General features: G+C 39.5%; 1 protein-coding gene across 1 annotated transcript; it reads left to right on the plus strand.

Moving 5' to 3' along the window:
* Positions 1 to 312: 312 nt before the first annotated feature.
* On the plus strand, positions 313 to 24478 carry SRFBP1 (serum response factor binding protein 1). The gene is made up of 8 exons (XM_080919872.1): positions 313 to 422; positions 6143 to 6231; positions 7131 to 7203; positions 15425 to 15496; positions 20400 to 20481; positions 21118 to 21832; positions 22852 to 22889; positions 23276 to 24478. The coding sequence occupies exons 1-8, from the start codon at positions 357 to 359 to the stop codon at positions 23461 to 23463; spliced, it is 1323 nt and encodes a 440-aa protein (XP_080775998.1). The 5' UTR covers positions 313 to 356; the 3' UTR covers positions 23464 to 24478.
* Positions 24479 to 25724: the final 1246 nt, after the last annotated feature.

Raw genomic sequence — 25724 nt, forward strand, 5'->3', positions numbered from 1 at the left:
GGACAAAAATTTTACAAGCGCTAAATTGCAAAATCGGCAACTCAAGTGCTTGATCTGTTAAAAAACAAAACAAAACGAAACGAAAATCTTTCTCCTCTCCTCAGGGCCTTCCGTGCACTGTGGAACAGTCGGGAGAAAAACTCTCTTGCTAACACCACCTAAAGCAACGCCCATTGCTGCGCGCACTAGCTTGGTTTCCAAGGAAACGCTCAATTCCGGCGGCTCGCCCACAAGCCGGAAGTCACTGTCCCCACTTCCGGCACTGCCGGAAAATCCCAACGTTTGGGCGGAAAAGACCGCCGTCGGGGGCGTGCCTACGCAGCGGAGGTGTAGTCGCCGGTGCTCACGTGCCGGAGATGGCGGCAGACCCTTTACCTCCGTCCGCAATGGCTCAGCCGGGAACTCTGAACCTCAATAACGAGGTGAGTGCACAGACCGAGAGCGTGGGATGGTGGGCGCCCTCTCGGCGGCACGGGCAGCAGTGGGGTGCGGGGCTCCGGAGAGCCGGAGCGCAGCGGCCGAGGACCCTTCGCGGTCTGGAGACTGGATCCACGCGCCTCCACGCGCCGGTCGGGTCCCTGGTCTCAGGCTCCACACACTTCTCTCTGGGCGACCGAAGGGCGGTCACTCAATGTACAGTCCCTGTTCTCCGTAGAATGAAGCTCAAGGTTGTAAGATATAAATTTACTGAGATGTTTTGTGTAGTGCCTGACCCCGATTAAGCTCTTCATTTCTTATTGTCAAAAATGAAGGGAAGAGAATTCAAACTGAGGCATAATTTGTCCTAACAAATTCCAGACCTTTAGTGTACGCACGGCCGACCTCATTTCTTTTCACCTGGTCCCATTTGTCCCCATTACAGATTTTTGTGCACTCTATCTCCGTTTTTCTCAAACCTGGTTTCGCGCTTTTACCTTCACCACCATCTCCACCGTAGTGCGTCCCCTCAGAGGAGGTAACTTGTAAAGGTAGACGCTAAAATGCCTAAGGACAATTTTGTTTTCTGTTATGAATGATAAGAATGCCAAAGGTGTGTGAGTGTGTGTACGTGTGCGTGTGTGTGTGTGCATGTGTACCTGTAAAACTTTAACATCGTAGTATTTTTGAAAATTACTAAAGCTCTGAATCTGCTCATCCTTAAACTGACACCCAGCGTGTCTGCTTGTGAACTGTTCTGATGAGCTTTGCTAGGTGGCAGCATAGGCTTGGCAGTGGTTATTTTTGTTTTGTTTTTTTAGAAATTCTTGTTGATTAAAAAAAAAAACTCAACAGTGTAACTCTAATAGTAAGTTGTAGATTAAATGACCAACCTAGAATTTCCTTATAAAGGCATAATAATACACATAACTGTGGAATACTTGAAAAGCACATGCAACGTGATAGAACATGTGTCCTAGTAGCCTACTTTTATTTAAGAAGCATTTTGCAGTAGCATATTTATTTCTAGCTTAGAGATAATTATTAACTCTTTTGGTATACACTTCTAACTATATGTCTCATTCTATACCATTTCTATACCTAGTATTGGTGTGCATGTTTAAACATAACATGCAAGATACTGTACTGCAGAGATGTGTATGTCCTTCTGTGTACTCTTTAAACATGTTTTCTGAAGCATGTCCTAGTGTTCAGGGTGTGGAAAACATTGTGTGTGATCCTTTGTTGTTTCATTTATGCCTTGGAGATGGACTCTCAGAAGGAGGATTTTTATAAAGATGGCCAAATTTCCACCATGCAGACTACAGACATTGTCTTTTCTACATGTGTATGAGCATGCCTGGTATGTGGACTGCAGAAGTTGTCTTTTCTACATGTGTAAGAGCATGCCTGTTTTCCAGTCTCCTGGTCAGAGTATGCTTTTTGTATTTGGAGGGAATCAGTTGAAATTGTAATGTATTCCAAAGTGCACAGATACGCCCAGCTTTTCCTAATAACCATCAGTCCTGTCTAAGTACATCGAAAGGTGTTACTTGGTGTTAGCTGACTGACAAGATGGCACATAGTCAGCAAAAATCAATTTAAACCACTTAATTTTGTCTGTGACCATAGTATCAAAAGCTTTTCATTGTTAATCACAAAATAGAGCTCTTTTTCTCACAAGCGGTGAACATTAGTTTTAAGAGATAGTGTAGATGAGTAAAATGAGCATTATGGAATATTGACATCCTGAGAGTGCAGTCACATTGTAAAACACTGTCTTGTCTGCTGGTAACTACTAGCAATGGAGTACTAGACTGCAGGAAGGGATAAGTCCATAGCTAGAGACCCCTCTGGACAGAGTGTCCTTTCTTACATCGTCAGCTTTTGCCTGTTTGTGGTTCCTTTTCTTTGTTTCTTGTCTTCGAGTTAAATGTCTGTTCCCTTTCTAGTGGGAATATTAGGTTTTGACCTTATGTTTTGTTATTTATCCAAGAAGTGATTCAGATTGCTTCACTGTCCATACAGGTACACTCTGCAGTATAATCTTTGACTCTTCTAATGGGTTATTGTAAACTCACTCTTTTGCTGCTTGGGATCATCAGTCTGAGTAATGATGAGCTAGAGATTTTTACTTCATTTTCTCTCTCCAGACTCTATACATGTCTTTCATTTTGTTTCTACTATTATCTCCTTACCTATTTTACCTAAAGTTTTCCCTCTGCCACCCAAACAGCATTGTAGAATGGCTTGTTCATTCTTGGTCTTTGTTTCTCTCTGTCTCTGTCTCTTAAAGGGGAGGGTACAGTGAACTTTTTTGATGCTATTCAAGAGAGTTGGGCTTCCTGAGCCCTTACCCCCTTCTCCTGGGGGTCTGGGATGGAAACTGAGAGATGCTCCGTATTGGGAGGGGTTGGGTTGGGACATGGATTCCCCAGAGCCAAAGGCTGCTTTTTTTTTTTTTTTTTTTTTTTCTTTCTTTCTGGGATGGGTGGGCAAGGGTTCCCTACTCCTTGGAAGCTATGTAAACTGAAGTCCACCACCCTATTGCTATAGCTCTGTTCATTGTCATACCTGGGAATGAGCTTTACAAAGCTGTCATTGAAAGCAATTCCAGCCTCAGAGGTGGAAGAGTAGGCATCACTGTTGGTGTAGCCCAGGTTGCCCTTTAGTGGGCCCTCAGATGCCTGCTTCACTGTCTGGCTGATGGCAGCTTTCTCTAGGAAGCGTGCAGATCACAGTGGGCACATGGGAGGCGTGCCAGTGAGCTTTCCATTCTGCTCTGTGCAGGCCATGGCTTCAGCAGCCCCAGGGGATGCAGGGGTGATGTCCTGTACTGCCCCATGCCCATCATGCCACCGCTTCCCCAGGAGGAGCCATCCACAGTCTTCTGATTGGTAGTAATGGCATGGCCTCTGTCATGAGTCCTGGATGTCCTTGGCCAGGGGGACTAAGCAGCTGCTGGTAAAGGAAGCACTTCTGACAATTTTGTGTGAATTGTTATACTTTTCATGGTTCAGACCCGTCACAAGCATTGGAGCATCAGCGGAATGGGCAGAGATAATAGCCCTTATGGGTCAACCGGTCTCTGGCCTTCTCCGTGGTGGTGAAGACATCGGTAAACTCCACACCATATTCTGTGCCAGCATCACCCCATTTGATGCTGGTGAGATCTCACTCCATTATGAGGAGGATGGGCTTTCTATTGATGGCAAGCTTCCTGTTCTCAACTTCGCCTCTGCTGTTAAACTTGCCATGGGTAGAGTCATCCTGGAACATGTAGAACATGTAGTTGGGGTCAGTGAAGGGATCACTGATAGCCACCATATCCTCTTTGCCAAACTTGAAGGAAGTCCTGGTAGCCAGGCGCCCATTGCAGCCAAACCCACCCATTCTCCAGCCTTGACTGATTTCTAGGGGAGGCTGGCACTGTGTGAGAAGAGTCTGCTGCACTCACTCCCCAGCCTCAACCCGGGTGTGTGTGCTTGTCTGCTCTTTAGTTTCTGAAACGGGGTCTTGCTGTATAGTCCACTCAGTCCCCACAGTCCACAGTCCCCAGCCTTAGCCTGTACGTGCTGGGATCATCGGTGTACCTCCAAACCCAGAGAATTTGCCCAAGTGTAATGCACTCAGTGGGTCGGCATTCCGCCATTCACATAGAACATGTGCCAGCTTCTGGCTTTTTGCCAACTAGCACTGTCATTCCTGGTTGAGGGATGAATTGATAACTTTTAATGGCCTCATAAAAAAGCCAGTAGTAATGTTTTAGAAAAATACAGCTAAGTATTTAGAGTAAGCAATTGTGAGAAAATTTAAAATTTCATTTTTATATATAGTGAATGTCTATTCTACACCTGAATTTCTCTATTGCCTATATACAGACACTGAGTGAATTAAAAAAGAGAACACGTTTGGTTTTGGTGTGAATGAGTATATGAAGCATTCCCCCCCTTCTTTGAGAATTTCTTACCAAGTGGTGTTAAGCATACCTTTTCTTTGGAGTTTTAGAGTTTCCTGTGACTGGAATGTAACTGGGGACCATCTCTGCCTGCTGTGATTTGTTAGTTAATAGTTGTTAATACTTAATGGTGAGTGGTATATTATCAGTTATAACCCTGCAAGGTTAAGCCCTGAGGAATATTAATGTTTGAATGTACAGATTGTCACTTGGTAGTACATTGTTTTATAAACTATTTAGTTTTACAGTGTATCATAACCTATTGTGATTCTATTTCTTGGTTTTTAGTTAGTTTTGTTTTGCAGTAGTCTCATTCTGTAGCCCAGGCTTGCTTCTGGCTAAGCATGCTGGCCAAGCTGTTCTCAGACATGCCCTTTTCCATTCCCTTCATCCCAAGCCTTGGGATCTCAGACGGGAGCCACAGTGCCTGCCTGCCTTCTGCTCATGAGCTCAAGCCATACAAAACTTGGTGCTTATGGACCTTGGTTTTTCCCTCAAAAGAACTTGCATAGCAAAAACAAATTCCAAAGGCGTTGCTGTGTTCTAGTGGGAAAGTAGTTATGTTCTTTTAATCGGTCTGATGCAGTGCACTGGAAGCAGTAAGAGAACAGAGGTGGGCTGTGGGTTTAGCTGTTCAGCAAGTATCTGTTGAACAAAATCTATATGCCATGTGCTGTTTTAAATGTTTAGAACGAGTGTTGAATAAAATAAGTTTGTTGATTTCTGTGAAATTTATCTGGAGGGGACACACATTAATTATTATTTATCATTTTTATTGGCTATTCTATGTATTTACATTTCAAAGGTTATCCCATTCCCCCTTCCATCCCCCTCCTCCCCTTTTATGGAGGTGCTCCCACTCCCAACCTCCCACTCTCACCTCACCGCCCTGACATTCCCCTACACTGGAAAAATGAGCCTTTACTGGATCAAAAGCCTCTCCTCCCATTGATGCCAGACAATGCCATCTTCTGCTACATATGCACCTGGAGCCATGTGTGCTCATTGGTTTGTGTTTTAGTCCCTGGGAGTTCTGCTGGGTTTGGTTGGTTGATACTGCTGTTCTTCCCATGGGGTTGCAGACCCTTTCTGCTCCTTCAGTCCAGATTAATTATTATTTTAACCAAACATAATTGGATTAAAAGTAAAATACTTTAGTGGTAAATTGTAGAGGTACCCCTAATTGCAGTAGTATGAAATGTGTGGTCTTCCACAGTGATGTTGAACCAATCAGGAAGAATAGATGTTAACAAGCCCTTAAAAAGACATTTTCCTGTCTCAAGGAAAGACTCCAGTAAAAGCTATTATGGTGAATATGAGCATGGTAAAGCCAAAGAATAAGAGACAGGCCTGTAGTATCCAAACAGTGCTGGAAACTGTTGAAGAAAGTTAAAAGTGTGATATCAAAAGTAGTAAATGTGAGTACCGAGTCTCCGATGACAAAGGGATTTCTCAGAGAAAAAAAAATATAATTTAATGTGTTCCAGTCCCAACAGAATATAAGAGTAAAATGCTAATTACTGGGAAAGCTCTGACTTTAAAATCAGAATTCTGACTGGTTCTCCTTCCATTCCTGGCTGACACATACATGTTCAGCCTCGTCATGTTCCCACACTGCTAAGAAAGAAGCTTGAATTGATCTAACTGAGCATGATTAAGCAGAAGTTTGGTTAAACTACAGACAGACCTAAGTGTGTAATAATGTTGAGAATGTCTTTATTTTCACTAAAAATTGCTTTATATTGTCTTTTTTTCTCTCTCTCTAAGGTTGTAAAGATGAGAAAAGAAGTGAAGCGAATCCGAGTTCTGGTCATCCGAAAACTTGTCAGGAGTGTTGGCAGACTGAAGTCCAGAAAGTTAGTCATGGAAGTCAAAATGCTACAACTAATAAAATATCAAAATATGTTCAATATTTACAAACCAAGAGGGCTGAGCATGCCCTCCGCACTTGAGTCTCTGTTTCGGTGATGAGGGTGGGAGAAAATGAGCTGAGTCAGCATGCCCTGCAGTGCTCTGAGCCTTTGTTGCTTAAGATACAGAATGCTTTCTTAAATTTCTAAAATGAAGTTGCCTTAGTATTCCATATGTGTTTTATGTAACTAGAAGTTATTTCAAGGTGTTAATGGTCTAGGACGTCTACCTTGAATCAGTTATGGTTTTACTTCGTCAGCCTTTCTTTGGCTTAATAATTTGAAATTTTTAGTATCTGTGGAAGTATTTTTCAGTTTTTTTTTATATATGTGATTTTTGTTTTTAGTAAAAGAATATATTTCCAGTATCAGCATTAACAGAAACCTACTTATAGTTCTTAACGTTTAAACACAAGAACACAAGGATTTAGAAAGCCTTCAAATGTGTAGTTTCTGGTTTCTGTTCTTTCATAAATGTTCTAGAAGATACCCTTCCTTTCTGACTAAGCAGATATTGAACATCTTTATTTTTTAGTTCCAGAAAACAATTTTTCAGTTACTAAAAGCATCTTCAAACTTTAACCATATCTTAGGAGGCTTTATATTACATTAAGTAGAGGTTTTTGATCACAGGATATCGCTGACCTTGCCATTAAAGAACCAGAGAAAAGCTACCAGTGAAACGACTCCAGTTTCCGGTGCAGTGACATCAGTGGGTGTCGCTGTGGCCTGAAAACAGCAGTACAGGGTGCAGCACTTCTCACACAGGCTTTTCTCTAAACCTAAAACACTGCTGACCGTGACGTGGCTTGGATACTAACACTCCTCTTGGTAATCTCTTGTAGGGGCACTGAAGATGCACTGCTGAAAAACCAAAGGCGAGCTCAAAGGTTGCTTGAAGAAATCCATGCCATGAAGGTAAAGGCATGTGAGTAAGCATCGTGCTTATGTGTCTCCTGGCAGCCCATAGCTCGGTTCAGTGAAGCCTGGAGGTCTCCTAAGCTGCTCCAGGCTCATCTGTGTAGCTGAGCTTGGTGAGGAGCGGCACGTTTGCAATACTGCGCTATATGTGAGCATGCGTGTCTCCCTGGTTCGAAGTGCTAGACTAACTTGAGTCAAAACTGCCAAACTAAACTCATTTGTGTTTTATAGTGCCTCATGCCTAAGGCTTTTGTTTCACAGTTTCTTGGGCATGCGTTCTAAAGAACGACCAACAGTTAAGTGTTTGTGTTGTTTGGGAATGTGGGTGGTAATGCTGGTGGCTGACATCATGTTTCTCTTGTTGCCAACTCAGTAAATTTTTATGGAGTGGTGTCAGCATTTTACTGGGTTCTGTAGAACTTAAAATAAGTTCAGTGTTGGACCAACACGGTCCATATTGTTGTCCTTCCAGCCAGACTCCTCTCTGGTGTCATTTTTAGGTCCTCTCTCTGCCCTTTCATAGTGGAAACTTTCATTTACTAAATGACATACCATTTAACGTCTGGAAGCCTCTTTATTGCAGAACTTAAAAACAACATTTGGTACCAGCAGTTATCTTAATTGCAGGGTAATTTTGTATATGTTTGATAATTTAGTATAACATCTAAGTTCAAGTTAAATAAAAGAGCAAGAGAATTCTTTAACAATATTTTAATTGAGTTAAATTATCAGTGCTTTTCACTATGCCTTTTTAAGAGAAGGAAAGTATTGAACAGGATACACTTATTCCGGTTAACCTAAAGAGAGGTATACGAAATGTTTAGTATGAGGTATATTTATTTGTATTTGTTACTCCTCCTGTAGGACTTGAGGTGCACAAAATCCATATGATAGAGCTTGTCATGTGATTTCTTCTAAATATTAATATTTATAATTTTAGTTAGGCACAGGCTTTGGAACACTGGGTGATTGTTGGGTTTTTTTGTAAGAAGCGTTCAGTACATACAAGGGACATATATGCAGTCTGTAAGAAATGTGACGACAAATAACTCCTCATCTTTGCAACACGTCCAGTTTGTACTCAGTTGTGTTAGTTGGGGGACTGTCTGATCTAAATGTGAAGTTTTCTGTTCTGTTTTCTGTTCTTTAGTTTGTTTTATCAGCAGGCAGGTCAGACCCAGTACTAGAAAAGTTTCCAAGGTGACCGTGCCTGTCTTTCCTGTAATTAAGACCACTTATTGTTACTGTAGAGAGCCACGGCTGTGTAGTGAATTCATACACTTTATAGTATGCATATTCCTGATGGAGGTTAAGGTAGTGTGGGTTGGCTAGCCTGGTTTTATCTTGTTGCTTCCTTTTGTTTACTCAAACATAGAATTACATTGAAATATAAAAACTAAGAATAGAATACTAAGTCAGCTCCATGCTTACTTAGCTAAAGTGTTTAAGTTCATTTCTAGCTCGTGGTACTTTTATATTTCATTTTTCCAACTGAAATATCTTTGATAATTTTGTGAGGAAGTGTTTCTTGTACATTTAGGACTATCAAAGAAATAGTCACAATACAGTAGATTCACAGCCACAATTGAATTTGGAGGAAAACCTCTACTTTCTACTTTTTCTACAGGATTTTTCCCCTTTATTCATACACCACTAGATTTCCATAGCTGCTCTCAGGCCATACTGTCTTTACTCTCTTGATAGGATAACAGGGTATTTGGTTGCAAGGTGCCATCTTCATGAAGAAAACCCATATTTTTTAGAAATGAGAGTAAGTTTCTTTTTGATCATGGCAAAGCCGGGCAAGGGCAAGACAAGATTTTTGAGATTCTGTAAAATGATGGGTTCTAATTTTTATACACTGTAAGTATGAGCCCCATTTTTAATGCAGTTGCAAACAATATTCACACTTCTAAAGTGTTAATGTACATACTGGCTTCTGAAACAGATTCTTTTCTCATTGAGTGGTAGCTCATGACCTACAGTAACTTCAGTAAGATGTTTTACAGTACTTGAAAAGAATAAAAATATTATCAACATATTTTGTAGGAAATAACAGGGATAAAAAGATCCTCTTATAAAATGGAAATGTGTTTGTTTCTGTATTCTTTAAGCTGATGGATTTTTTTACTGTAATTTATTTGATTTTATTTTTGTGTGGGTGAGTGCTTGGCATACATGTTTTAGTGCCTGGTACTCACAGAGACTAGGAGAGGGCCTCAAATCCGCAAGAACTTGAACAGTAAGTTGTCATGTGTGTGCTGAGAATAAAACCTAAGTCCTCTACAAGGGCAAGAAGTACGGCTTGACCACTAAGCCTTCTCTCCATTAAACTGATCTTTTAAAATGATATACCGTAAGAGCTTTCTCATGATTGTACATAATTAATGTACTTTGTGCCTACTATCCCAAGCCTTGTAATGTCCCTCTTTTTTTCTCTCTCCTTCCATTAGTCTATTCTGCATCTGTTCTCAAATCATGAGGATGTATGTGATTTTATGTATCTATTAATTATAGGAGTAACAACTGTGAAAAAGCATGCAGTGTGGAGCCAAATTCATTTCAAATCAATTTGAACATATCTTACATTTATTGAATTTTTATGATGGAAATCACATACTTTTGTATTTTCTCTGTATGTTAAGAAGCATTAAAATTTTGCTCATGGAATTAAATTTTCTGGGAGCAAGAGAAGCTCAATAGTGTTTTGATTTTTTTTTTAAATTGGATATTCTCTGCATTTATATTTCAAATGTTACCCCTTTCCCATAATTCCATGCCCTCCTCTCACTGCCTCCATGAAGGTGCTCCCTCTCCCAACCATCCTCTCCCACCTCAGCACCTTGGTGTTACCCTACACTGGGAAAACAAGCATTCACTGGACCAAAAGCTTCTCCCATTGATTTTATAAAATGCTATCCTCCGCTGCACATGTACCTGGGGCCATGGGTCTCTCCATGCTAACTCATTGGTTGGTGTTTTAGTCCCTGGGAGCTGTTGTAAGTTTAGTTAGTTATTTTATTCTTTCCATAAGGTTGCAGACCCTTTCAGCTCCTTCAGTCCTTTCTTTAGCTCCTTCATTAGGGTCCTCCTTTTCAGTATGACGGTTAGCTACAAACACCCTCCTTTATATGAGTATGGTTCTGGCAGAGCTTCTGAGGAGGCATCCATATCAGGTTCTTGCCAGTAAGCACTACTTGGCATTAGCGATAGTGCTTGAGTTTTATTGGGTGCATATGGGGTATATCCCCAGATGAGACAGTCTCTGCATGATCTTTTCTCCAATCCCTGCTCCTCTATTTGTCCCTTTATTTTCTCCCATGAGTGTTTTGTTCTCCCTTCTAAAAAGGACTGAGGAATCCACTTTATGGCCTTTCTTCTCTTTGAGCTTCCTAACTTCTGTGGTATTCTGAGCTTTTTGGGCTAGTATCTGCTTATAAGTGAGCACATACCATGAGTGCTCTTTTGTGACTGGGTTATATCACTCAGAATGAAAGCTTCAAGTTCTATCCATTTGCCTAGGAATTTCATGAAGTCATTATTTTTAATAGCTGAGTAGTACTCCTTGTGTAAATGTACCACAATTTTTGTATCCATTCCTCTGTTGAAGGATATCTGGGTTCTTTCCAGCTTTTGACTATTATAAATAAGACTGCTATGAACATGGTTGAGCATGTGTCCTCGTTAGATGTTGGAGCTTCTTTTGGGTATATGCCCAGGAATTCAATAGCTGGGTCCTCAGGTAGTACTATGTCCAATTTTCTGAGGAACCACCAGACTGATTTCCAGAGTGGTTGTACCAGTTTACAATCCCACCAACAGTGAAGAAGTGTTCCTCTTTCTCCACATCCTCGCCAGCATCTGCTTTCACCTACATTTTTAATCTTAGCCATTTTGACTGGTGTAAGGTGGAATCTTAGGGTGGTTTTTGATTTGCATTTCCCTGATGACTAGCAATGTTGAGCATTTCTTTAGATGCTTCTCAGCCATTCATTCCTCAGTTGAGAATTCTTTCTTTAGCTCTGTACCACATTTTTTAATAGTACTATTTAATTCTATAGAGTTTAACTTCTTGAATCCTTTGTACATATTGGGTACTAGCGATCTATCAGATGTAGGATTGGCAAAGATTTTTCCCAATCTGTTGGTTGTCTGTTCTTTTAACAGTGTCCTTTGTCTTACAGAAGCTTTGCAATTTCATGAGGTCCTATTTGTTGGTTCTTGATCTTAGAGTATAAGCCATTGGTGTTCTGTTCAAGAGTACCCACTTTCTCTTCTGTTAGTTTAAGTGTACCTGGTATATTTGGAGATCTTTGATCCACCTGGACTTGAGTTTTGTACAAGGAGATAAGAAAGGATCCATTTGCATTCTTCTGCATGCTGACTGCCAGTTGAACCAGCACCATTTGTTGAAGAGGCTGTCCTTTTCCATTGAATGTTTTTAGCTCCTTTTTCAAAGGTCAAATGACCATAGGTGTGGGTCATTTCTGAGTCTTCAATTCTATTCCATTGATCTACCTGCTTGTCTTTGTGCCAATAACATGCAGGTTTTATCACTATTGATCTGTAATACATCTTGAGGTCAGGGATGGTGATTCCCCCCGAAAGTTGGTTTTTTTTTTTTTTTTTTTTTTTTTTTGAGAATGGTTTTTGCTATCTTGGGTTTTACATTATTCCAAATGAATCTGCAAATTTCCCTTTCTAACTCTATGAAGAATTGAGTTGGAATTTTGTTGGGGGTTGCATTGAATCTGTGTTTGTTCAGGAATAGAAACCCTGACTAAGACACTGGTTGAATTTTTGGGGTCACTTAAGTATACTATCATACCATCTACAAGTAGTGATATTTGACTTCTTCCTTTCCAATGTGAATCCCTTCGACCTCTTTACTGTCTGATGGCTCTGGCTAGGACTTCCAGTACTATAGGTAGGGAGAGTGGGCAGCTGATTTTGGTGGGATTGCTTCAAGTTTCTCACTTTAGTTTGATTTGGCTACTGGTTTGCTGTATATTGCTTTTACCTGACCTTTCCAAGACTTTTAACATGAAGGGGTGTTGAATTTGGTCAAATGCTTTCTGAGCACCAATCATGTGTTTTTTTTCCTTTGAGTTTGTTTATATAGTGGATAACACTGATGAATTTCTGTATATTGAATCATCCTTGCATCCCTGGAATGAAGCCTACTTGATCATGGTGAATGATCATTTTGATGTGTTCTTGGATTCAGTTTGCAAGAATTTTATTGAGTATTTTTGCATCAGTGTTTGTGAGGAAAATTAGTCTAAAGTTCTCTTTTTTGTAGAGTCTTTGTATGGTTTAGGGATGAGCATAATTGTGGCTTCAAAGAATGAGTTGGGTAGTATACCCTCTCTTTCTAGTTTGTGGAATAGTTTGAAGAGTATTGGTATTAGGTCTTCTATGAAGGCCTGATAGAATTCTGTACTAAATCCATCAGATCCTGGGCTTCTTTTGATTGGGAGGCTTTTGATGACTGCTTCATTTTCTTTAGGGGTTATGGGGCTGTTTAGATGGTATATCCGATCCTGATTTAACTGTGGTACCTAGTATCTGTCTAGAAAATTGTCCGTTTCCCCTAGATCTTTCAGTTTTGTTAAGTATAGGCTTTTGTAGTAGGATCTGATGATTTCTTGAATTTCCTCAGTTTCAGTTGTTATGTCTCCACATTTCTTTCTTATTTTGTTAATTTTGATACTCTCTCTACGCCCTCTAGTTATTCTGGCTAAGGGTTTATCAATCTTGTTAATTTTCTCAAAGAACCAGTCTTGGTTTTGTTGATTCTTTGTATAGTTTTGATTGTTTCTATTTGGTTGATATCAGCTCTGAGTTTGATTATTTCCTGCCATCTACTCCTCTTGGGTGTATTTCTTCTTTTTGTTCTAGAGCTTTCAGGTGTGCTGTCAAGCTGTTAGTGTGTGTTCTCTCCAGTTTCTTTTTGGAGGTTCTCAGAGCTGTAAGTTTTCCTCTTAGCACTGCTTTCATTGTATCCCATAAGTTTTGGGTATAATGTGCCTTCTTTTTTGTTAAATTCTAAAAAGTCTTTTTTTTTTTTAATTTTTATTTCTTTCTTGGCCAAGATATCATTGAATAGAACATTGTATAGCTTTCATGTGTATATGACCTTTTTGTTGTTTTTGTTATTGAAGACCAGCCTTAGTTCATAGTGATCTGATAGGATGCATGGGGTTATTTTGATGTTCTTGTATCTGTTGAGGCCTGTTTTGTGACTGATTATATGGTGAATTTTAGAGAAGGTGCCCTGAGGTGCTGAGAAGAAGGTATTATTTTTTGTTTTAGGATGAAATATTCTATAGATGTCTGTTAAATCCATTAGGTTCATAGCTTCTGTTAGTTTCACTGTGTCTCTGTTCAGTTTCTGCTTCCATGATCTGTCCATTGATGAGAGTGGGGTGTTGAAGTTTCCCCTTATTGTTGTGGTGTTGTGCAATATATACTTTGAGCTTTGTTAGAGATTTTTTTTTTTTTTATGAATGTGGGTGCCCTTGAATTTGGAGCATAGTTGTCTAGGATTAAGAATTCATTTTGATAATTTTTTTATTAGTAAAAAGTGTCCTTTCTTGTCTTTTTTGATGACTTTTGGTAGAAATTTATTTTATTTATTATTAGCATGGCTACTCCAGCTTGTTTCTTGGGACCATTTGCTTGGAAAGTTTTTTCCCAATGTTTTACTCTGAGGTAGTGCCTGTCTTTGTTGCTGAGATGAGATTTTTGTATCCAGCAAAATTCTGGGTCCTGTTTAAGTATCTAGTCTGATAGTCTGTGTCTTTTTATTGGGGAATTGAGTCCATTAATGTTAAGAGATATTAAGGAATAGTGATTGTTGTTTCCTGCTATTTTTGTTGTTAGAGGTAATGTTTGTGTGCTTTTCTTCTTTGGGGTTTGTTGCAAGATTAGTTTCGTAATTTTTCTAGGGTGACAGGAAGAATTTCTTTTCTGGTCCAATCTATTTCGTGTTTGTAGGCTTCTCATATGGTCATGGTGATCTCTTTCTTTAGGCTAGGGAAGTTTTCTTTTATAATTTTGTTGAAGATACTTACTGGGCCTTTTAGTTGGGAATCTTCGCTCTCTTCTACACCTATTATCCTTAGGTTTGATCTGCTAATTGTGTCCTGGATTTTCTGGATGTTTTGAGTTAGAATCTTTTTAATTTTTGCATTTTCTCTGACTGTGGTGTCAATGATTTCTATGGTATCTTCTGCTTCTGAGATTTTTTTCCTCCATCTCTTGTATACTGTTGGTGATTCTTGCATCTATGACTCCCGATGTCTTTCCTGGGTTTTCCAACTTCAGGGTTGTCTCCTTTTGTTGATTTCTTCATTGTTTTTATTTCTGTTTTCAGTTCTTTCACCTGTTTGTGCTTTCTTTTAGTTCTTTAAATGATTATTGTGTTTTTTTTGTGTTTCCTTTTTAAGGGCTTCAACTTATTTGTGTGTGTTCTCCTGGTTTTTCTATTCTTTAGTATGTTATTTACGTGCTTCTCAAGAATCTCCATCCTCATCATGAAGTATGATTTTAAGTCTAGATCTTGTGTTTCTGGTGAGTTGGGATATCCACTGTTTAATGTGGTGAGGCTACTGGGTTCTGATGACCCAGGTTGTATTGGTTTTCGTTTCTTAGACTATTGTCATCTTGTTATAGGTGATGCTCGGTAATCTTGTTGTCTCTTTCTGGAGCTTGTCTCTTCTGTGGGTCTGTGGGCTGGTGGTCTCCAGAGGGAGATTGTTCCTGGGTGTTTGGCTCTTTGGGTGGGCTTGCATTCCGTTTGTAGTGCCCAGTCCTGATGCGCCTGGGTTGGCTCTGAACTTGGGCAAACGGCTAGTCCTGATGAACCTGTGCCAGGTCTGGCCTTAGGCTGGAAGTGTATGCTCCCAGTGTGCACCAGTCACCTGTGCTTGAGAGTTCTGGGTGGAATCACCTCTGATCTCAGGAGTGAGAGCCCTCCTGTGGCTCTTCTGAGTGCCCAGCAACCTGTGTGCAGGTCGCAAGTTCTGATGAAACTGTCACCAATAGTGTTTATTTTTCTAGAATGAAAATTTATATGGTCTGAGGAGATCGCACAGTGGTTAGGACACTGACTGTTCCTCATGAGGACCTGTGTTCAATTCTAAAGCAAAACACAAAAGGAATTTAACTCAAAATGCTCATAGATTAACTAGAATTGCTGGTCTTTTTCCCACAGGAATTGAAACCGGATGTCGTAACTAAGTCGGCTCTTAATGATGATATCAGCTTCGAAAAAACTTGCAAAAAGGTATGTTTGTGATAGAGACAAGGTAGCAGGGTTCCATGAAATGTGGACCACTTTCCGTGTCCCTCTGTAGTCTGTGACTGTCTCCACTCCGCACACTCTGTTTGCCCACTTCCTCCCTCCAGCTCTAGTACCAAATTTTAGTAGCAAATACATAAGGTCCTAGCAAGTATTATAAGAAAAGAACTTACGTTACTACTAAAAGTTTAGGTTGTTTGGTTATTTGTTTGTTTGTTTGTTTTGAGTGTTCAGTATATTCCCTCTTCCTGTTGTTATTGCCCAGTGGTTTTGCTGTATTAAAACAATAGTTTTTTAAATTTGCTTTCTTGTTAAAGAAAAAATTTATTTTGCCCTCATCCTACTTAAAATTCATGTCAAGTATGTGATACATGGATCAATTTCTATTTTTGTTCCATTTTTTTAACAATTTTGTTTTTTTAATGGTTGTTCTTCATAAGCTATATTTTATGTTAACCAGAAACATAAAGACATTCTGCTTTTAGAATATCTATTTCTTTTCTTATCTCCATTAAAACAACAACAGAAGCAGAAAGAATTTATTTTGGCTCAGAAATTCTGGCATTATTGTACACTGAGATGGATTGTTGGTATAGAGTTAAGTAATAGTGTTGGTGATAGTGTGGACTGTCAGCTAGGCAGATGTGTAACAGTATGATGGAGTCGGAGGAGAGAACAGACCCTATTATCAGAGGCAGACAACACGGCAGGGTCTAAGGAGAAATCAGAACCCACACATAAATGCGTGAGTCTCTTATATTTTCTGAGAATGCTGGTTTCACAACACAAGTCTAGAACTAGGTGTTCACATGATTCCCACTCCAGAGTCAGGTGGGTGTAGAGATCTGGAGACTGCTTACTGATACCTCCGTTGATATACATTTTCCCAGAAAAAAAGAGATGCTGTCACATAGGAGTCTGTTAGCCTGGGACTCACAGACACTGCCTCAGTAGCATTTAAATATCTAGAAGGGAAAGGCTGCTGCAGCCAGATTCTACCATTACCTTCTATCCAGCACCAGGGTACAGAAGGCTTGGTACTAGGGTTGCTGCATCTGTGGCATTGGCTTCCCATGAAGCTTGGTTTCATTTTGATAGATCCAGAAACAGGACAAGATGGATGTGGGCAGGACTAATCTCCAAGCACTTACTTACTTAACTGTACCAGTAGTCCCTGCTTCCTAAATATCTGTAACCTCCCAGAACAGCTACTAGAAGGGTCCAAGGAATCACCTGATACTGGAAGAAATTTCATACTGAAGATACAACCTACGACCAGTAAAATAGAGTTTGGCCTAAAAGTAGAACCTAAGATGTAACTGGGACTTCATGTAAGCTAACTGTAAGACACCAGCTCCTCAGTGCAGATCTACAGGTTCAGTATTAATGAGTTCCTCCCTTTGAGGCAGGGGAACAAAAGCCAGTAGCTAAATAAGCTGCCTACTACTTTTAATGAGTCTTTTGAAAAGTAGTGTGGAAGATTAAGCCTTCTAACATTGAAGAGATTGTTTCATTGCAGATATATCTACCTTTACCGTGCAATGCCTTCTATCTGTTCCATTTTATATGTGTACGCACTTAAGCTTTACTTAGTTTCTATGAAATTCTTCACATACATCCATCCTGCTTGTAGTGTATAAAATCAGTTATGTCCTTTTTCTCTAATGAAAAATGCCTTGTCTATTTTTAGTGTCTAACCAAAAGATCTTTGTTGTGTTTCTACATAATATATTGATTGATACTTTCAAATTTTTTGTTATCGCCAAAGTATTATGCAGGGATTTACCACAATTCATTTGACCAGCCAAATGAACTGTTTTGGAATGCCTTCCTAAAAGTCTTGCGGAGTGTAAAGGAGAGCTGAGGAGGCTGGAGCTGCAGTGCTGCAGACAGTGGAACGGCACAGTTGCAGAGACTCGGGTTCCCTTGTCTCTGGCTAGTGCTAGTCTCATGAATGCCTTTCCTTCTCTGGGTCAGAACTAAGATCATATGACTAATAGATAAAGCTTTGGAATTTATTAACTAATTTTCTCAGAAAAGAGATGTGGTCACATCTGTTAGCCAGGGGCCCAGACACTGCCTCAGTGGCATTTAAGTGTCTAGAGGGAAAGGCTGCTGAGGAAAAGACTGGATAGCTTCTTAGGCCGGTGGAAAATCTTCCTCTCTCTTGTCTTGCCTTGGTCTTCTTTGTTCTGTAAAACTATAAAACTTCATCAAACTGCTTGCATGTTGGATATGGGATTTGGGTAACATAAATCTGTTTTCTTGGGTTCAGTCAAATAGCTCCAGAGCACACACACTGAGTGTCTATGACAAGAACCAACTGCACATCAGCAATTGTGATGTGCTCATTTGTTCTTTAAGTAAAACGAGTTGAGCTTCAGCCCAATTCATTATTACAAGTGTTAAATACTCTTGCTCTACCAGTGGATATACAGTTTGTTTAGGTAATATTTCAAAGAATTAGTGCTGCACGTAAGTAATCTTTCTTTTTCAGACACTTAATTTCATCCTGAGTATAGAAGAACTGTTTTCAAAATTAAATGACAAATGCCTTTGTGTTGATAATAAATACCCAATACCAAAGTAAAAATTTTCCATTAAAAGATGAAGTTATTTTCTACTTTTTTGTTTAATTTATTTGAAATGGAAGAAACTGGAGGTGTGTGAAAAACCACAGTTTCCTGAGAATTTTCCATGGCAAATGTTGTCAGTTTTAAATAAGGAAAGCTGTGGTTTCCGTCATCCAGTGTAACCCTGTGAAGGCTTTGATGCAGGTATCAACACCAAGACTGCACAGAGATGAGTCAGTGTCTGTCCTGTGTTTCTCTGACATTGTCTCCTATAAAGTTCATTGCAGTCTGCTTTGGATAGCTGTTTGTGGAGATATTCTAGTGAAAACAGACCGGAGGGTGGGTATGCAGGGCTCCTTGTAAAACACACGATGTATACAAGACAGCAGCCACGATACAGCAAACTAAGCCGTGGTTTGGGTTTGGCTCTTTCACCAATGTTTTCATCTCTTTACAGAAACACTTAAGGTGGACATTAAACAATTTAGTGCAGAAATAATTCTGGGTTAAGTCACAAATGACTTGTGAATTAGAGGAAAACTGGTGGGGAAGTATTAGACTAAACTCACAAATCTGAATTTGAGTTTCAGTTTGTTCCTTACTAGCTAAATTTAAATGATCTTGAAATCACATTTATGTTGTTGGTTTGCATATAGCAAAAAGCTTTTGGCCTACATTCTTATTAACATTTGAATTTTAAAATTTAAGTAAGGTGTTGTCTAAGAAAAAACATCTTAATGGTTTAGAAGTGTGGGATGTTAAATTTGCTTTCTTAGGAGTAATGTAAAAGCAATACATAACATGTTAAATTTTACCTTCTTAGAACAGTCTGTCATGGCACCATTTTTATTTAAGACATCATGTGGTATGTGAATGGAAACAAACTAGTAGAATCTTTACCTGAGCATCTAGAAGGGGAGACATGCAGGCACATGGAAATGGGGGAACTGTAGGAGAAATGGGCTTGAGAGGAACTTTTTTTTCTTACAACTTTATTTTAAAAAGAGAGGTGCGTGTACAGATTTTTTAAAGCATTTTGGCATAACACTATATGAATATATTTTTGTCAGTACTTACTTCTTTTAGAGGTTTGATAGCATGCCTTGAAAGAACACTAGTTACCATAAGCATAAAGTACATGTAGGACAGAATGTAACATGGAAACAGTCAGAGTTTTCTTGGTGTGTATAGATTAAAAATAATGATCTTTGAATACCAAAAATCGCCACAAGGCTATACTCCTAGCTCTTGGATTATTAATGATTTAAGGTCTAGGTGTACCAGACTCTGAGAGGGTGCTATACACTTTTTTTTTTTCCTAAGAAGGACTGAGGCTTTCAATTTTTGGCCTTTGTTTTTCTTGAGTTTCATATGGCCTGTGAGTTGTTTCTGGGGTGTTCAGAGCTTTCTGGGGTTAGTATCTAATTATCAGTGACTGCATATTATGTCTGTTCTTTTGTGACTGGGTTGCCTCTCTCAGGATGATATTCTCTAGATGCATCCATTTTCCTAGGAATTTCATAAAGTCATTGTTTCTAATAGCTGAGTGTACCACAGTTTTTGTATCCATTCATCTACTGAAGGACATCTGGGTTCTTTCCAGCTTCTGGCTATTAGAAATAGGGCTGCTATGAACATGGTGGTGCATGTGTCTTTGTTGTATATTGGAGTCTCTCTGGGATATAGTCCCAGAAGTAGAATAACTGGGTCTTCAGGTAGTACTATGTTCAATTCTCTGAGGAAGCTCCAGACTGATTTCCAGAGCAGTTGTACCAGCATACAACCCCACCAACAGTGCAGGAGGTTCCTTGACAGGAACTTTTGAAGGTCTGCTTAGATGTGCCAAGGGAGATCTCCCCAGGTGGAGCTGGAAGCTAGAGATCTGGAAGAGGTTGGCCCCAGTGAGTATGGAAAGCAAGTAGCATGTGTTGTGAATTTCTTATTTTGATAATACAATAAATGCTACAGAACTAAATGTTCCTATCCCATTATGAAATATTTGTAAAGTGTTAGTAATGAGGCGAGTACTGTGTTGGGTTTTGAGCATATATCACAGATAAAACACATTCAAAATATAAGGAGAGAACATTATACTTTTCTAGGTCTCCATTAAATGAGACTTATTAAAAGATACTACTTAATCAGTGTGATCTTTGTCATTAGAGTAGATTACATAGGTAACTTATCCAGAGAGAGTATTTGCAAATTCTGTGTTCTAATTAATACATACAAAATATTAGTAGATTGCAATGTTGTTATTTCTAATGGTGCCAGATTAATTTTGATGCTCTATATTTATTGCTTTCAATTTGCAGCCAGATGCTACTGCAGCTGAAAGAGCAATTGCCAGATTAGCAGTTCACCCTCTTCTGAAGAAAAAAATTGATGCACTAAAAGGTCTGAATCAAGGCAGCATGCTCAATACCTTTAGCCATGTGATTCTGGATAGATGATTTCATTTATTTCAAATTTTAATATTCATCTTTAATGTATAGAACTGTGGACATGTGCCTGTAAGTTTGAAAAATGTTTTATGACATAAAAAGATACTAAATTTGTATTTTTTCAAAATTTTAGTATTATATATAAAATTTATGTAAAATATGTCACATAATCATGTTGAACTGTTGATATTTTAAATATTGATACAGTTCTATACTGTCACATAGTTTTAATGTATGTTTTATAAAATACATTTATGAAATTAAGTACTTTGTCAAAGACTAATTACCACGTATTTATTTTGATGTCTGGAAATATAATCAGTGCACTAACACAAAGATTAGAATTGACATTTCACTGTTTTCAGCAATATTTTTACTGTTTTTCATGATTAAAGAGACATGAAGAAAATAATTTTCTTTTCATTTTGTAACCTCTGAGTGTGCCTTATGGTATTAAGTATTGAAAAGATTTCTTTGTGACTTCTTACATACATAAATGTTTCTCATAGATGAAGCAGTACTGTAAGGGGACAGTGACATTTTTGTATATACCAGTGCTGAAACAAGTCTTGCACTATCTTGCTTGCAGCTGCAGTCCAGGCCTTCAAAGATGCTAGGCAGAATGCTCCAGAGGCTGAGTCATCTAAGAGTACTTCAGAAGAAAGCCAGTGTAAGGAAATTCCAAGGTCAAAGGCTGAAGCAAGTGAGTCACAGCACCCTGAGAGAACTGTTGTATGTGAGCAGAAGGGGAAGGATGCCAACACAGCAAAGAAGGCAGGAAGCAGTTCGAAAGAAAAACTGACTAAGACAGAGCAGGGACCCAAAGCAACGGCCACTCCACATCCTCCAGGGAAGCCTTCAGGAAAGGGTGCTGGGGTTAACTCTGAAGGCCAGGGTGCCCCAACCCCAGGGGACAACCTGGGAAAAGCCTCAACCAGAACCACAGATGACAGCATGCATGAACTAGCTGATAACAGCAGCAGTGAGGAAGAGGAGAGCGAGGAGGAAAAGGAATATTTTGATGACAGCACTGAAGAACGGTTCTACAAACAGTCTTCTGCGTCTGAGGACAGCGACAGTGGTGACGACTTCTTCATTGGGAAAGTCAGGCGGACACGAAAGAAGGAAGGTGGTGTCCATTCCTCAGCTAAGGAACAGAAGCCCCTCCCAAAAGTGTCATCCAAAACAAATACACTCGAAACCCATTGGGACATAAGAAACGATAAACACAAACTGATTCCAGAAGCCAGGAAGTTCGAATCTGTGTTTTTCCACTCTTTATCTGGACCTAAAAGCTCCAGAAGGTAAGGGCGTATTTGTACTCTGAAATGCATCGGTTCATTTGTTTGCCGTATGAAGTGGCTACATATCCTCAGGCCTCCTTGTGGCCCTGCTTTGTCTCAGCCATGTTGGGTCTGGCCTGGCGTTTTCTCTTCGCCTTTGTAAATTAGCGTGTAGAAACATGTTACATAAAAGGCGACTAACAGTCAAGTGATGTGCCTGACTGACTAGCTTACTGTTTGTTTTTTCAATTTTCGGGGTTTCAGACTTTGGAATCTTTATTTTTTAGTGAGAAACTTGAAGTTTCACGTCTGTCCTGATAAACAGAATCTTTTGAGAAGTGTTGAGAGCCTGCTACTACTATAAGCTTCGTTCGCGCCCATGGTTCAGTGCATGGGGCTGCATTTTTGCAGACCACTCTTTGTTAGGATATTGTTCTCCATGCCTGCAGACGCACTTTTCCTAGTGATGTGCAGTAACGTTTCCTTTCAGTTCTCACTCTTAGCTGGAGAGAATGATGGTACATTTTTATGTAGAGGCTGTGATTAGCTTTGTTTAGAAAGACGATCTAAACAAATCTTCTAAAAGTGGTCATTAAAAAGATTATGACTTTTTTCTGTGTATTTATTGGTCAGAGATCATCTTTGATAAAATACCAATATTTTTCCTAAACTTGAAGCATAGAGGCTTGAGAGTAATTAGACTATTTACTTACCTGACCTAGTTGTGCCCAAAAAGTTTCTAGTTTTTCTTGGTTATACACCAAAAATGTAAGCTTTAATTTTCATTATATGTAAATTATTCTACCCTTGAGAAAATGTTTGAAGTTCTTTATAGAAAGTCTACAAGAGCAAGGGCAAGACAGCCAAAATGGGGGTTGGGGGTCAGTGAAATTGAATATGTGATTAGCTGAATCTTGATTATTTGGATATTAGAGTGAGCAAGTGAATGATGCATCTTGTGGGTGAGATTTATCATCCTGTCTGTCATCAGAGCATTTGTTTTATCTTCTAGGTCCTAATGTTGTTCTGTTTTCTTTTAGGGATCCCAGAGAACAGGCCCCAAAGAATAAAGCCCCAGGTGTGTACAGACTGCTGTCCTTCAAGCAGACAGACACTGCTTTGTCACAGTGAGAGGGGGAACGGTCATTTCCTCTTAGTGTTCCTGAAGTGTGTACCCAGACAGACTGACAGACAGACAGACACAGGTGCCATAGCACTGCCAATATCAGTTTTTATTGGTTCCCTTTGGCTTGTTTTGTTTCCCCATGTTGGTAAAAACCTTACAGTAATTAGCAGACTAACTCCTCCTTGTGTAATATGAAGCTGTCTTCTGTTGGCGTTCAGCTTTAATTAGTGAGATACTGTGTGTGAGTAAAATGAGATTTTCATTAATAACTGGTGTAAAGAAGTGAAATCTGTCCTGTTCGGGTATAGTTACTTGTCATGTTTGTTTTCTCTTCCCAGATTTTCCAGAAAATGAAGCCCCAGTCAAGAATCAGTTTACTAAGCATGCACACAGAGGGTTTGAAAGTGTGAAGCAGCCATCGTCCTCGGCGCCTCTGCATCCTTCCTGGGAAGCAAGCAGGAGGCGGAAGGAACAGCAGTCCAAAATCGCTGTGTTTCAGGGGAAAAAGATTACATTTGATGACTGATTGTTTGCCTCTTTCCAGCTTCCTGTCAACGTTTTTTTGGTTTTGTTTTTAACTGCCCTTTTATTTAAACTTGCGCTTAAATAAGTCTCTTTGAAAGAGTTATAAAATATATTGCTTGTTTTTCTTTTTTTAATGTGAGTTCGGGGATATTTACATAATCTTTTTACAGATTCTTCTCTAAATTTGTTTCATAAGAGTGCTTGCCTCAAATTATTTCTTACGTAAAATAATTTAGACATTACGGAATTTCTCATCCATGATTACAAAATGTATTTTGCCAGTTAAGCTTTGCCTTCTGCCTTGAAAATAAGGCAAGTAGGGCTCAGGAAATGGCTCACTTACTAAGGTCTAATGACCTGAGTTTGACCTCTGAGATTGCCAGTGAGCGCAGCGCCAAAGTTGTTCTCTGATTGCACATGCAGTGTGGCACATGCCTGTGTATACGTGTTAGGACATTTTTAAATAATAGTGGGAAAATATATCAGGACTAAAAATGTTATTTTTATAAGCAAAACAGAAATGGCAATTTTTATTGTAGATAGATATAGAACTAATACATAAATAAATACCAATTTGTCATAGCTGCAGTTACGTACGTGTGACTTATCCTTGCAGTGTTTAAGCAACTTGATTATGTATAGCAACACAACCAAAAATTAAGTTCTGAGTACCCCTGCACTAATATTTCCATTCGTTGAAGAAAATGGATAGGTAGAGCTGTAATTTTTTCCTGTCCATGGACCAAGTAGAGGTTACAAATGTTCATGTTACAGAAAAGTTATGTATGGCGTCTAGTCACTTAGCCATGTGATGGGGCACAGCACTGGGTGGTGAATCTAGGGCTTCGTGCATTCTAGGTCTTGAACTTGCTTTACCCCTGAGATCCTTGATTGTAGCTCACACAGGGCTGGGTGTTTCTCCCCAGAGCTGGGGATGCAGGTATTTTGTCTTGTATTGAAATGTAGAAGAGGGAGAGATTGAAGAGGCTGCTTAGAGGTGTTTGACTCCTCGGCAACTCCCTGCTTTATACAGTAACTTTAAAGGAAAAGGTTTCTAAAGACCTTCAACTGCCTTTTTACTCTGTTGGAAGACAAAGATCATTCATAAATTAAACAGTGCTAAGGAAATTCCATTTGGCCTACGTGTTAATTCTATTAGAACAAGGTGAAGCCTTCCACTCAGCCTGCCAGTGCCTTGTTAGCAAGTCTAGGTTCTGTTTTTACATTTTAGGAATGTCAGTAACTAGAATAGTGGGTTCAGTTCATGGTAGAGATGTGGAGAGTTCTTGAATCTTTATTCTAAGCAACCCCCTCTTCTCCTAAAAAACAAAAGAGAGGGTGTGGGTGTGTGTGTACCTCAGCAACTTGGAGTGCTCTCTACAGATTTGCACATTTGCCTAAGAGTTCCCTGGTCCAGAAGTCAGAAAAGGTCCACCTAAAAGCAGGAGGCAGACTTACGTTTCCTGCTAGAGTTTGTTGCCCTGACACTTTACAATGGCAGTGAACTTACCGTAGAACCAGATTGGTTCCTGTTTTAAGGCTGTGAGTCCAGATGGAACAGCTGCTAATGTAGGGTAGGGAATGTCAGTTTCTGGAGACTGCTCTTAATGTCTGGAGACATTTGGGTTGTTTAATGAATAGTACCACAGGAATCAAATCATCTAGACATACTGTTGAACTCTAGCAATAAAAATTCTGGTTTTTTTTTCTGACTAAAATGCAATTCAAAGGTTGAAAAGCCCTGGTTTTGAGGCATTTGGTTATCTTATATTATATTGTTCTAGTAAGTCTTCCTGTTACCCAGGATCACAAACTGCCTGGGCTTGTGAGTGCCTACCCTGTCTTACCTGCTTCTTGGTGATTTTTGTCTCAGCCTTCATATAGTCTCTCTACACACTGCATAGATTGACTTGCAGCAGATCCTTGAAGGAGCTCTGCAAGTCGTTCTAAATCCTTCCTCTTTAATATTTAACATCACAAGCTCTATTCACATTATCTTACCTCAAACTTCAGTACTTCTCTGAACTCAGGAGTTAATCAGGCTTGCTGACCGAGGAGTGTGTGCATTTTCAGAAACTACAGATTACTGATGAAACAGTGATGGTTGTCGGCTTTAATTTGCCCATCCTCTCCTCTCCATGGTAGGCTTGAAAGCAAACTGCCTATTATCACAGTGAAGACCAGCTACTGGAAATAAGTTCGCAACCTCCATAGGGATCATTAGTTGTCTGAACTGTGTTGTTAACTCACTGGAAGTCACCC

The sequence above is a fragment of the Micromys minutus genome (assembly GCF_963924665.1).
Source record: "Micromys minutus genome assembly, chromosome: 8".
NCBI classification, from domain to species: domain Eukaryota; kingdom Metazoa; phylum Chordata; class Mammalia; order Rodentia; family Muridae; genus Micromys; species Micromys minutus.

Coding starts and splice junctions, on each gene's coding strand:
- SRFBP1 (XM_080919872.1), top strand. CDS start 357: ATGGCGGCAGACCCTTTACCTCCGTCCGCAATGGCTCAGCCGGGAACT. Junction 423..6,142: donor CTCTGAACCTCAATAACGAG/GTGAGTGCACAG, acceptor TCTCTCTCTAAG/GTTGTAAAGATGAGAAAAGA. Junction 21,833..22,851: donor GGACCTAAAAGCTCCAGAAG/GTAAGGGCGTAT, acceptor GTTTTCTTTTAG/GGATCCCAGAGAACAGGCCC.